Source organism: Canis lupus, chromosome 7, assembly GCF_003254725.2.
Source record: "Canis lupus dingo isolate Sandy chromosome 7, ASM325472v2, whole genome shotgun sequence".
Lineage (NCBI taxonomy): Eukaryota > Metazoa > Chordata > Mammalia > Carnivora > Canidae > Canis > Canis lupus.
The window spans coordinates 79,068,110-79,079,181 of NC_064249.1; the positions used below are offsets into that span (position 1 = coordinate 79,068,110).

General features: G+C 46.5%; 2 protein-coding genes and 3 non-coding genes across 9 annotated transcripts; all 5 read left to right on the forward strand.

The window, feature by feature from the left end:
• The first annotated feature begins 653 nt into the window (after positions 1–653).
• RPL17 (ribosomal protein L17) lies at positions 654–4,674 on the forward strand. The gene is made up of 7 exons (XM_025429627.3): positions 654–735; positions 1,276–1,328; positions 1,448–1,488; positions 2,371–2,505; positions 2,717–2,815; positions 3,663–3,854; positions 4,587–4,674. Exons 2-7 carry the CDS (start codon positions 1,289–1,291, stop codon positions 4,632–4,634), a joined length of 555 nt encoding a protein of 184 aa, XP_025285412.1. The 5' UTR covers positions 654–735; positions 1,276–1,288; the 3' UTR covers positions 4,635–4,674.
• On the forward strand, positions 1,131–1,196 carry LOC112648975 (small nucleolar RNA SNORD58). The gene has a single exon (XR_003129410.1). It is a non-coding gene; the product is annotated as a small nucleolar RNA SNORD58 (small nucleolar RNA).
• Positions 1,563–1,628, forward strand: LOC112648974 (small nucleolar RNA SNORD58). The gene has a single exon (XR_003129409.1). It is a non-coding gene; the product is annotated as a small nucleolar RNA SNORD58 (small nucleolar RNA).
• LOC112648973 (small nucleolar RNA SNORD58) lies at positions 2,578–2,643 on the forward strand. The gene has a single exon (XR_003129408.1). It is a non-coding gene; the product is annotated as a small nucleolar RNA SNORD58 (small nucleolar RNA).
• Positions 4,675–5,683: 1,009 nt separating the features above from the next.
• On the forward strand, positions 5,684–10,739 carry C7H18orf32 (chromosome 7 C18orf32 homolog). 5 transcript variants are annotated; one of them, XM_049112966.1, is made up of 4 exons: positions 5,684–5,840; positions 8,885–9,072; positions 9,718–9,784; positions 10,541–10,739. In XM_049112966.1, exons 2-3 carry the CDS (start codon positions 8,908–8,910, stop codon positions 9,781–9,783), a joined length of 231 nt encoding a protein of 76 aa, XP_048968923.1. In that variant the 5' UTR covers positions 5,684–5,840; positions 8,885–8,907; the 3' UTR covers position 9,784; positions 10,541–10,739. The 5 variants fall into 5 exon arrangements, with proteins under 5 accessions (XP_048968923.1, XP_025285413.1, XP_048968924.1 ...); XM_049112967.1 differs by lacking the exon at positions 10,541–10,739 and adding an exon at positions 7,483–7,636 and having other exon boundaries at positions 5,749–5,840; positions 9,718–10,411; XM_025429628.3 differs by lacking the exon at positions 10,541–10,739 and having other exon boundaries at positions 9,718–10,411.
• The last annotated feature ends 333 nt before the right edge of the window (positions 10,740–11,072 follow it).

Sequence of the window (11,072 nt, forward strand, 5' to 3'; positions counted from 1 at the left end):
TAACAAATGTTGAGAAATAAACGCCTCGTCTATATCTCATACATAATACGTGGTCCTGTCCTAGAGCTGTAACCCTGTTTTTAATTGATTGGTATTTCAATTTTTCTTTTTTTTTAATTTATGATAGTCACAGAGAGAGAGAGAGAGAGAGGCAGAGACGCAGGCAGAGGGAGAAGCAGGCTCCATGCACCGGGAGCCCGACGTGGGATTCGATCCCGGGTCTCCAGGATCGCGCCCTGGGCCAAAGGCAGGCGCCAAACCGCTGCGCCACCCAGGGATCCCCTTGATTGGTATTTCAAATCCATAACTGCGTTTCTGGATACGAAAAAAGGAGAATATTGAGATATTTTTTATTTTTTAAAAGATTTGACTTATTTATTCATGAGAGACATGAACACAAATTACTCATTTATTGACAGAGGGAGAAGCAGGCTCCACGCAGGGAGCCCGACGTGGGACTCGATCACGGGTCTCCAAGATCACACCCTGGGCCGAAGGCGGCGCTAACCGCTGAGCCACCCAGACTTCCACGTTTTTTTTTTTTTTTTTCGTTTTTTTCTTTCTAAAGGAGTGATGCTCTTACAGACCCTCTAAAACGTATTCCACATTCCCTTTCTCGCAGCGCCCCGCCTCCCGTCAGATCACGTTCTTTCGGGAGGAAATCTCGCGAGAGGCCGAGTTCTCATGAATTCTCCCAGGAGCCACCGCTCTTCCTCTTCCCCCGAGCGGCCTGAGGTGAGTGTCGCGGGGCGGTGCGTGTCCGGCTGCTGAATCCCCCGCCATCGCCGCCGCCCTGACTCCGGCGGCCTCGATGTCCAGCCCCCGGGAGGAAGGCTCCTGCGGCTACTGATTCCCGGCCGAAGGGGATGTCCCTCTTGGCGGGGGGACGTGTCGGAGCCGAAGGCCGCGATGGGCGAGAAGGGGGGTGGCGGGGGTCCCGGCGGCCTGTGGTCAGGGCCGCTTCCGAGTACCGGGCCCAGAAGTAGCGGGAAGACGGCCGCATCCTCCCTGGGGGGCGCCCTGCCGCGCCGAGGCCCCCGCTTCGGAGGGGGTCGGGGGCGCCGCTGAGGTCCCTGTCCCCACGCTGTCAGCCCCGCCGCAGTCCGGGGGACGCCAGGAGGAAGGCCCGGCCGCGATGATGGCATTTCTTAGGACACCTTTGGATTAACCGTGAGAACAGCTATCAGCTGAGCGGCCGTCGCTCGTAGTCGATGTAAACTGCATCGGCGACCGTGAGCTCAGGGTTGACGGCATCCCTTCCTGCTCCCTCCCCAGGTGACCTCCGGAGATGGTTCGCTACTCGCTGGACCCAGAAAACCCTACAAAATGTAAGTGAGCCACGAGTTCCTTATTTGGGGGGGGAGGTGGGTGAGAGGAACAGCGAGGCACCCCAAATTAACCAAGACTTACTGGTTTTTTGTTTTTTTGTTTTTTTGTTTTTTTTTAGCATGCAAGTCGAGAGGTTCAAATCTTCGTGTTCACTTTAAGGTATGGGAATCTTTAATGTTTTAAGAGTCGTGCACGTGTTCCTGCAAGGATTTGCTGCTGCTTTGAAAAGGTGGCTGCGGTGATGCGTCTCTTAGGACACCTTTGGATTTTACTATGAAAATGAAACTGTTCTGAGCGGTCACCTTTGGGATAGTGATTAAAATCATGAGCCCTGTAACAAGCACGTTAATTTTTTTTTTTTAATTTTTATTTATTTATGATAGTCACAGAGAGAGAGAGAGAGGCAGAGACACAGGCAGAGGGAGAAGCAGGCTCCATGCACCGGGAGCCCGATGTGGGATTCGATCCCGGGTCTCCAGGATCGCGCCCTGGGCCAAAGGCAGGCGCCAAACCGCTGCGCCACCCAGGGATCCCAACAAGCACGTTAATTAAGGATTATGGAATTGGGTAAAACTGCAAGAGAACTGCCTGAGAAACCAGCACAGAGATAAAGACAGAGGGACACAGAATTACAAGATCCTGGGATTAAAACTATACAGTCAGGAACACCTGGGTGGCTCGGTGGTTGGACGTCTGCCTTCCGCACAGGGCATGACCCCCCCCAGGGTCTTAGGATGAATTCCACATTGGGATCCCCGCAGGGAACCTGCTTCTCCCTCTGCCTGTGTCTCTCATGAATAAATAAAATCCTTTTTAAAAAAATCATAATACAGTTAATAGAGGTTTGGGATTTATTTTTCCCTAACTTCAATCCTCTATGGCTTTTAATCAGATTTTCTTTTTCTCTCATTTTACCTCACCCTTCAAGAATGGGAAACCTTTATGTGTTGACATTTGGAGAAGCAGAGAATTGAATGCTTGCCTGAAGAATTGTTAATCCCTGAGCATGGTTAACTCGCAATTTTTACTGTTTATGCTTAGAACACCCGTGAAACTGCCCAGGCCATCAAGGGTATGCATATTCGAAAAGCCACCAAGTATCTGAAAGATGTCACTTTGCAGAAGCAGTGTGTGCCATTCCGTCGCTACAATGGTGGAGTTGGTAGGTGTGCGCAGGTGAGAGTTCATAGTTGCTATCTGAAGTCTTTAGGTGGGGTAAGAACCCACCTTTAATCAGGTGCTTTCTGGTTGCTGTGATGACCATCTTAGGACACCTTTGGATTAACCATGAAAAGAAACTGTGTTCTGAGCAACCTTGATAGTCTTGCTTGTAACACTGATTTAAATTGGGGAAAATAACTGATTGCCTCTCTTGAATTTCTTTCAGGCCAAACAGTGGGGCTGGACACAGGGTCGGTGGCCCAAGAAGAGTGCTGAATTTTTACTGCACATGCTTAAAAATGCGGAGAGTAATGCTGAACTTAAGGTACCCAAACCATTAACATCTTGATATGTCACAGTTTGGATGATTGTTCAATTGTTGTTGATGTTATACAGATTTATGTCTTTTTCTTTCTCCGTAATTAAGTCCCCCCCCCCTTTTTTTTAATATGAATCTCTACCTCCAATTTCCAGAAGACCAAAATTTTGCCTGTGAAGGTCTTCAAAAGCATGGTCTTTTTCCCTTATAACCCCGGTGCAAGCAAAAGAAACATTTTTACTCAAGGGTCTATGACTTTTCTGGTACCATAGACCCTTTTGGTTGTATGACTTGTGAACTTCACAAAATACTTGTCAATACAAATAGAAATCATAGGATTACAAAGAACAAGTAAAGGTAACAGTGATTGCCTTAGTGGTTAATGTGGTTTGTTGCCGATGTTCATAACGCAGAGGCATTAAATTTCAGATTTTAAAACAATGCAGTCAACAAAGTGGGGTTTATCTATCTTGTGTATTATCCATTACCCTTTGCATTTGGGAATCTAGACCAGAGCTGGAGTTAAAATAGGTCTGGCTGTAACCCTTCTAGCTGTTAAGGTGTGCTGCCAAAATCCTGTTTTTCATCAAGGCTTAGAAATTGACACTATCACATCCACTCCCCTTAATGACTGTTAGTCCACTTACAAACTGCCTACAGCATTGGGTTTTGATGGTTCCTTAGATTTAAGAAAGGATGCTTAGAATAAAGGTGGAAGCAAATGACTAAACGGATAGGCTATTTTTAAAGTCTTAGGGATTGCCTTGTAAAGGTGGGGACTAGACTTTGCAGTGATTGGGTTTGTGGAGTTGAGATAAAGATGCTGATTTGATTTCATTCTCCCTCTTCCCAGGGTTTAGATGTAGATTCTCTGGTCATTGAGCACATCCAGGTGAATAAAGCCCCCAAGATGCGACGTAGAACCTACAGGGCTCATGGCCGGATTAATCCATACATGAGCTCTCCCTGCCACATTGAGATGATTCTTACTGAAAAAGAGCAGATTGTTCCTAAACCAGAAGAGGAGGTTGCACAGAAGAAAAAGGTAGATTACTTAGTTGTTGGTCAGTTTTATTTGTGTATGATATTGGCTTTTTTGTATTTTCATTATATCAGAACTATATAATTATTATCTGCTGATGGCCCTACCCACATGTCCATAGCCACTCGAAATGCAACATGTGTGAAAAATGGGCCCTTCCCTTCTTCCCCCCTCCAAATTAATAGCTTGTTTTCAGTAGATGATCTTACTCAGCTCTTCAAGCTGGGAATCTGGGAGTAAGTCTAGACCCCCTCCCTTCATGCCTAATGAACTTCTCTTGATTTTATTGCTTAAATATATCTCCCCACCCCCCTATATAAAGATTTAAGAGAGTGAGATGAGCAGAGGGAGAAAATCTCAAGCTGACTCTGCACTGAGCTCAGCCCTCCTCCAGGTTCAATCCTCCTGACCCTGAGTTCATGACATGAGCTGAAACCGAGAGTCAGACACTTGAAGTTTGCCATTCTTTTTTCTGAGCTACAACCTACTGTGCTGAGATCTGGGAGTTTAGGGCCCCTGATTGGCTCCATGTGTTAAGCTTTTGCTTTGGCTCAGGTCATGATTCCAGGGTTTTGGGATCAAGTCCCACATCAGGCTCTATTCAGTGGGAAGTCTTTCCCTCTACCCTGCTTGTGCATTCTCAAACTTTTTTTTTTTATTTTTTTAAAGATATGGTGCTAGTTTCTCTAGGAAACTTACTAACAGCTGACCTTTTATTCCCTCCTCCACCCCCAGATATCCCAGAAGAAACTGAAGAAACAAAAACTTATGGCCCGGGAGTAAATTCTGCATAGAATAAATGCAAATAAAAATAAAAACAGTGTTGGTTGTCTTTTATTATTAAACATACTTTGGGGTACGTGGGTGGCTCTGTGGCTCAGCATCTATCTGCCTTTGGCTCAGGGTGTGATCCTGGGAGTCTTGGGATCGAGTCCTGCATCAGGCTTCTCACAGGGAGCCTGCTTTTCTCTCTCTACCTGTGTCTGTCTTTCTCTGTCTCGTGGATCAAATGAGTTCTTAGGAATAAAATTGTCCCGTGGGATCCCTGGGTGGCGCAGCGGTTTGGCGCCTGCCTTTGGCCCAGGCCGCGATCCTGGAGACCCGGGATCGAATCCCACGTCGGGCTCCCGGTGCATGGAGCCTGCTTCTCCCTCTGCCTGTGTTTTTTTTTTTTTTTTTGCATCAAATGGAATTTGAGCATGGGGATATTTCTTAATTTTTTTCCAACCACGTTGAGATTTAACATTGTATGATGTACCCAACTACAATTAAATCAATAGCTTCTATTTGATTATGCATGTCGCCTGGTAAATTTTTGTACATTTTCGTTATCCCAGAGGAACCCTGGCAGTAGTTTGGGGTCACTCCTTACCAAACCCTATACAGCCCCGAGCAACCCTTAGGGAGGTTCACCTAGATTTGCCTTTACTTGGCGATTACATGTAAACCAGGTCACAATGTGTGTCCCTGTGGCCCTGTCTTTTTAACTTTGCGCGGTATCTTGAGGGCAGATCGGTCCTGCGTGTTCTCCTTTCTCTTGGGTCCATACTAAGCAGAACTGAGTAAAGCCGCCGCCGCCGCCAAACCCAGCAGTGCGCTCAGCCGCCCGGGGTGGACGAGCGCTTAGGACGATTCCCTGCCCTCGAACTTCCAACCAGCAGAGTGAGCAGCTGAGCACAGCGGCCCCTACGGCGGCGGCCCCTACGGCGGCGGGCCCCCTGCACCGGCGCTGTCCGTCCCTCCTCGTCCCGGGTTCGTGGTCCGCGCAGGACAGCCAAGCTCTGCCTCGCCGGCCGCGGGCTCTGAGCTCACGGCGGCCGCGCCGGAAGCCAGCCCGCGCCTCCGCCTGGGCGTCAGCGTTACGTCCCGCGCGCCCCCGGTGACGCAAGCGCGCCTTTGTCAGCATCTCTTGCGGTGCCCATTGGCTTGGCGGCAGCACGTCCCTCCTCCGAAAGCGCAGACGCTGCCGCTTGGACCCGGTGGTCGCGGGTGAGTGGGGCCTGGCGGGCGCTGGCTGGCGGCCGGGGGCTCGGGCGGCGGCGGGCGGCGGCGGGCGGCGGCGGGCGGGGGCCCGGCCTCCGCGGGGCCGCTTCGCAGGTTCCGGCCGGGCGGCGGCGAGCGAGCCGAGCCGAGCCCCTCGCGGTGGGCCTGCCCCCGCGGCCCGCCTGCGCCCCCGGCTCCCTGCGCCCGCCTCTCCCTTTGTGCTGCTTCTCCGCGGCCTGTGCCGTCGGCTCCCCGTCGCTGTCGCTGCCGCTGCCGCCGCCCGCCCCGCCCCGCCTCCCTGTGCGTCCGGTCGAGGACCCCGGCGCGGCCTGCCCGGCGAAGTGAGGTCCCGAGCCGGCTCCCCGGAGGGACCTGCCTGGTTTCTAAGACGGCCTCAGCCTCTCGCTGTGGCCGCCCTGTATTCGCCGAGATCTTGGACTGAGCCGAATGAAAGAAAATTCCTCTCCTCCCGCGCTTTACATCCATGGTTGCTCGCTTGGTCGTACTATCTATCTGAGAATCAGCTTGGCGAGAGCAAAGGAGTAATCATCCTCTCAGGCTCTCACAGCCACCTTCTAGCCCTTTCCACAGTTTGCACGGGTATGAGGTAGGCTCTCACCCCGAAGAGTCGCACAAGGACCGAGGAGGAGACGGAGCACAGCGGCTTCGCTGTGAAGAGAGCCAACACGTCCCATAGAAGCCCTGCTTATGACATAAGTGATTGGTAGCACTTGTTCCCCAGAGTTCATTTGAAACACAGTAACTAGTCGTAGGTGAACATGAACCTGTGATGGGCTGCCAGCTGTTAACGACCTAGTCCTGGGAACACCATCAGCTGGTTTCCAAGACGGGTCGGGGGCGAATAACGTAATCATTGTATTGTTGTTGGGGGAAAAGCCAGGAGCATTGAGCTAGGAACCCAGAATTGGGCACTCTGGTCTTAGCCGCCTCTAACTACTGCTGAGCTCACAGGTGGCACCTTAGGATCCGTTGTTGTTGCCGTGGTAACCCTTGCATGGAACCTCAGACATGCACGTGCTTTTCTGAGCTTGCATTTGTTATTAACATCTAATCCGCATCTACGACCCTATGAGACAGGCTGTTGTCTTCATTTTCCTCAGGAGGGCATCAAGGCACAGACTCCTTAAATGACTTCCTGAGAACACCATCTCCAGGTGGTAAAAGCAGGTCTCAAAATCGGCAGCTGCCAGCCAGTCTGCTCTGATTCTAAGACTCTGGTGCCTGTAAGCGCCGCAGACCTAAACCAGACCACCTCTTGAGTCTCTTCAGATCAAATTATAAATGTCTGTGGTCAGAAATAATGATTCCTTGAAAATTGCTGAAAAAGACTCACTACTCAGTTTGATTTATTTTAATCAGAAAATATGTCCTTTAAAATTTTGGAACAAAATATGTTGGTAAATTCTTAAATTGTTACTTTAGTTTGACCTGGGGACAATTTTTAAAGAATCCGGTTATGAATCCTTTATAAAATAGTTGATCGGTCCGTAATGTACATTCGTATGCTTGCTTGTCTATAGCCCTTGCGATTCATTTCAAACCTACATTCAGAACGGATTACCGTAACGCTGCTCACCTGTATTGTGAATAACTTATTTTTTAAAAGATTTTATTATTTATTTGACAGAGGGAGAGGGAGAGAGCACACAAGCAGGCAGAGGGAAAGGGAGAAGCAAGCTGCCTGCCGAGCAGGGAGCTGGACATGGGGCTTCAGTCGCAGAACCCTGGGATCATGACCTGAGCCGAAGGCAGACAACTGACTGAGCCACCCAGGCGCCCCTGTGAATAATTTTAAGTTGCCTTAATGTAGCCAGTGCTAATTCCTTTGCCAGCAAGTACTACTTAATTTATAATATTTTGAAAATAAGAAATTTTAACATCTTGAATTACTAGCTTCAGACACTATTCTGAAACATCTTAGTTTTTCAGGTCTACTCTAAGGGATTAAAAATTCTTGTAAATTTAAGAGGTCTTTGGTTCAATAGTAGGAAAGTAGTATTGGTTCTTTTTCAAGAAATTGCTGACTTGGGGAAATTCCAAGATAATTCAAAATCATCAAGGAAGAGGTGTTAACTTTAGCATGCACGTACCTGTATGGGGGAGGGCCAGAGAGAATCTCAAGCAGAGTCCCCGCTGACCACTGACACACCCCACACACACACACACAACTCGGAGCGTGATCCCAGGAGCTTGATCCCACAAGCTGAAACCAAGAGTCAGACTCTTCACTGACTGAGCTCCCCAAAGGGTGTTAATTTCTTGAAGTGGACAATGGTACTTATAACAGTAATACCAAGTAAAATGTTTTTATTACTCAGTTTACCTTAACTGCTATTTTTTGAAAAGATTTTATTTGACAGAGCACAAGCAGGGGGAGCTGCAGGCAGAGGGAGAGGGAGAAGCAGGCTCCCCACTGAGCATAGAGCCTGGCGTGGGGCTCCATCCCAGGACCCTGAGATCATGACCTGAGCCAAAGGCAGACATTTGACCCACTGAGCCCCCCAGATGCCCCCCCTTCTTGATTGCTATTAAAAAGGAGAAAAGTATATCAAAGGATTTTGGGGGGAAAGTCCAGCTGGTTTGTAGCCTGTAGGTCTTCCAAAGTGATACCTTAGTGAATTCCTTATTACAAGATGGACCCTTAGCCTTGGAGGTTTAGCCAATCAATACTGTCAGTCTCTGAAGATGAGTGGGCTGGAGGTTTTGAGGATTACATGAATTGATAATGCAAAGGGCCTAACTGCCTAGTACCCAGCAAAAGCTAGGGTCTTTTCCTTTATCCTTAAATTTATGGTTGGGAAGCAGTGATTGGAGGCGTTTGGAGGCAGGTACCTCACTTATTTCCATGTCTACCATGTCTTATTCCTTTACAGAAAGCAGCACTTTAATAGACTCGTGCTTTCAGCTAATGAATGATTTAGGTTTTTCCTTTAATGCAGAAGTAGTCCTTTCAAATATCTTAATCTAGATAAATTCCTTCAGTCATTAATCCATGATGAACTCATTTGTTTTTTCACGCATGTCTGCAGTTCAGGAACTCCAGCCTGGGAGGATGGTGTGCATTCCTTGCATCGTCATTCCAATTCTGCTCTGGGTCTACAAAAAATTCCTGGAGCCATACATATACCCTCTGATTTCCCCCTTTGTTAGCCGTATGTGGCCTAGAAAAGCTCTTCGAGAAACAAATGATAAAAACAAAGGGAAAGTAGACTGTAAGGTAAGAACATTAAAGTACCTTGAATAAGGGTAGGTTAGGAGGGTGGTACTTACAGTCAGGGTGAAATACTTGGGGCTCTATCCCACGGTCCCGAGACCATGGCCCAAATTGAAATCAAGAGTTGGACTGAGCTAACCAGGCACTAAGGCTTAATTTCTTTTTTTAAAATAAGGGGATGAGGATGTTTTCTAAGTAATTAACATTTGGTTTAAACTAAGGTTTTAAACTAGACTTCTGATTAGTGTGTTTGTTCCTTGTCTTATAGTCAAGATAATAACCAGTGTCTCTTGGCTGGTAAGAATAATAGTAAATAGCTAATGGATAAGAAGAGATGATACTTAAAATATGCCTGTTTCACTGATACCTTTGGTAAGAGAGTTAGTCGGAAGGATCGTAGAGATTTACAAAAAAAAAAAAAACAAAAAACGAAATGGAGTTATTTTTTAAAATGAGTATTTGGACAGCTCTGTTTTTAGCATTGGTTCTTATTAAGTTCAACTTCACCTGTGTTCTGTATTAATTTAGCCACTGTGTTCATTTCTAGAAGCAGAGTTCTTTCATTCTGAAATTTGTTGTCTGTTTTTTAAAGAGATTTCTTATAATGAGTTGTAATAATATCTAAAAATAGGTTTTCTTTAATTTTAGGGTACAGACATAAATGGATTACCAACGAAAGGATCAACGGAAATCTCCGATAAAAAGAAAGACTAAAGTAATTGTTCCAAAGGATTTCATTGTTTTAAAAATGGACCTGATAATATGAAGCACCTTGCTTGTAATTGTCTCTTACCTTTTTTCTCTGAGACCAGAAATCGAGATAGCTTAGATACTTACCTGATATTAATCAGGAAATACATAATTATATTTAAAATGTGTTGTTCTATTTAAAGATCTCATTCTGAGTTCCTATTTCATTAAAGTAGCTTTCATTTCTGTTACTGCAGTTATGAATAAATAGAAGGTTTATGCCAGTAGACACTGCTACTAAATCCGTACTAGAAGGTCCTTGGGCCTCTAGCTCTTGTTCAGGCTCCGTGAATTTGAGCAGAGTGTGATGTTACTGTGAAACTGTGGAATGAGACCGCGCTGTGAAAGGAAAGGGAGTTTGGGGAGATGATGAGGACTCGAAATATGAAGATGTAATTCCTGTCCAACACAACGGAGCAGCCTGCTTAGGCGCGTAGTAATTACTCTTACTGCTCTGAGGAGGGTAGACATGACAGGGAGATCAGGGAAACACCTTTGAATTTTTTACAGAATATACCTAATGTATATTATAAAATCCTAATCTTTGTTGCATTCCTTCTGTTCTTACAAATTAAATTAAATATTCAGTTTACTTGTTCTTTTTTCTTTCACAGTTTAAATATTTTAAATGGATAGTTTTTGCCACATCAGAAAGCAGAATTACAGTGTAATAACATCTGGATAGTTGTGAAGCAACAATCTTTTTTTTCTTTTTTTAAAGAATAGATTGGGGCAGCCGGAGTGGCTCAGCGGTTTAGCACCGCCTTCAGCCCAGGGCGTGATCCTAGAGTCCCAGGATTGAGTCCCACATTGGGCTCCCTGCGTGGAGCCTGCTTCTCCCTCTGCCTGTGTCTCTACCTCTCTGTCTCATGAATAAATAGATAAAATCTTTAAAAAATAAAAATAAAGAGCAGATCGTATCCAGTGTTGTTACATAACAAGACACTCCAGAATTATTGGTTTCTAACACAGGACTGGGGAGTTCTTTGCTACTTTGGGTCTTGACATGGTCTTTCATTCCTGGGCCTCTTACATTAGTGGAGGGATATATAAATATTCAAAGATGCTGAGCCTTATCTTTACATGGAATAAGGAATGTATTTATTCCTTATGGGGTTAGAAGGGACTCCTGCCCTTGAAGTCCTCGGTTCTAACTGAGGCTCTGGTAAGCTTTATGTATGGTCAAATCATTCATTCACCCTGGATTTCATTTACAAATCAGTAGCTTTTGGGGGATCCCTGGGTGGCTCAGC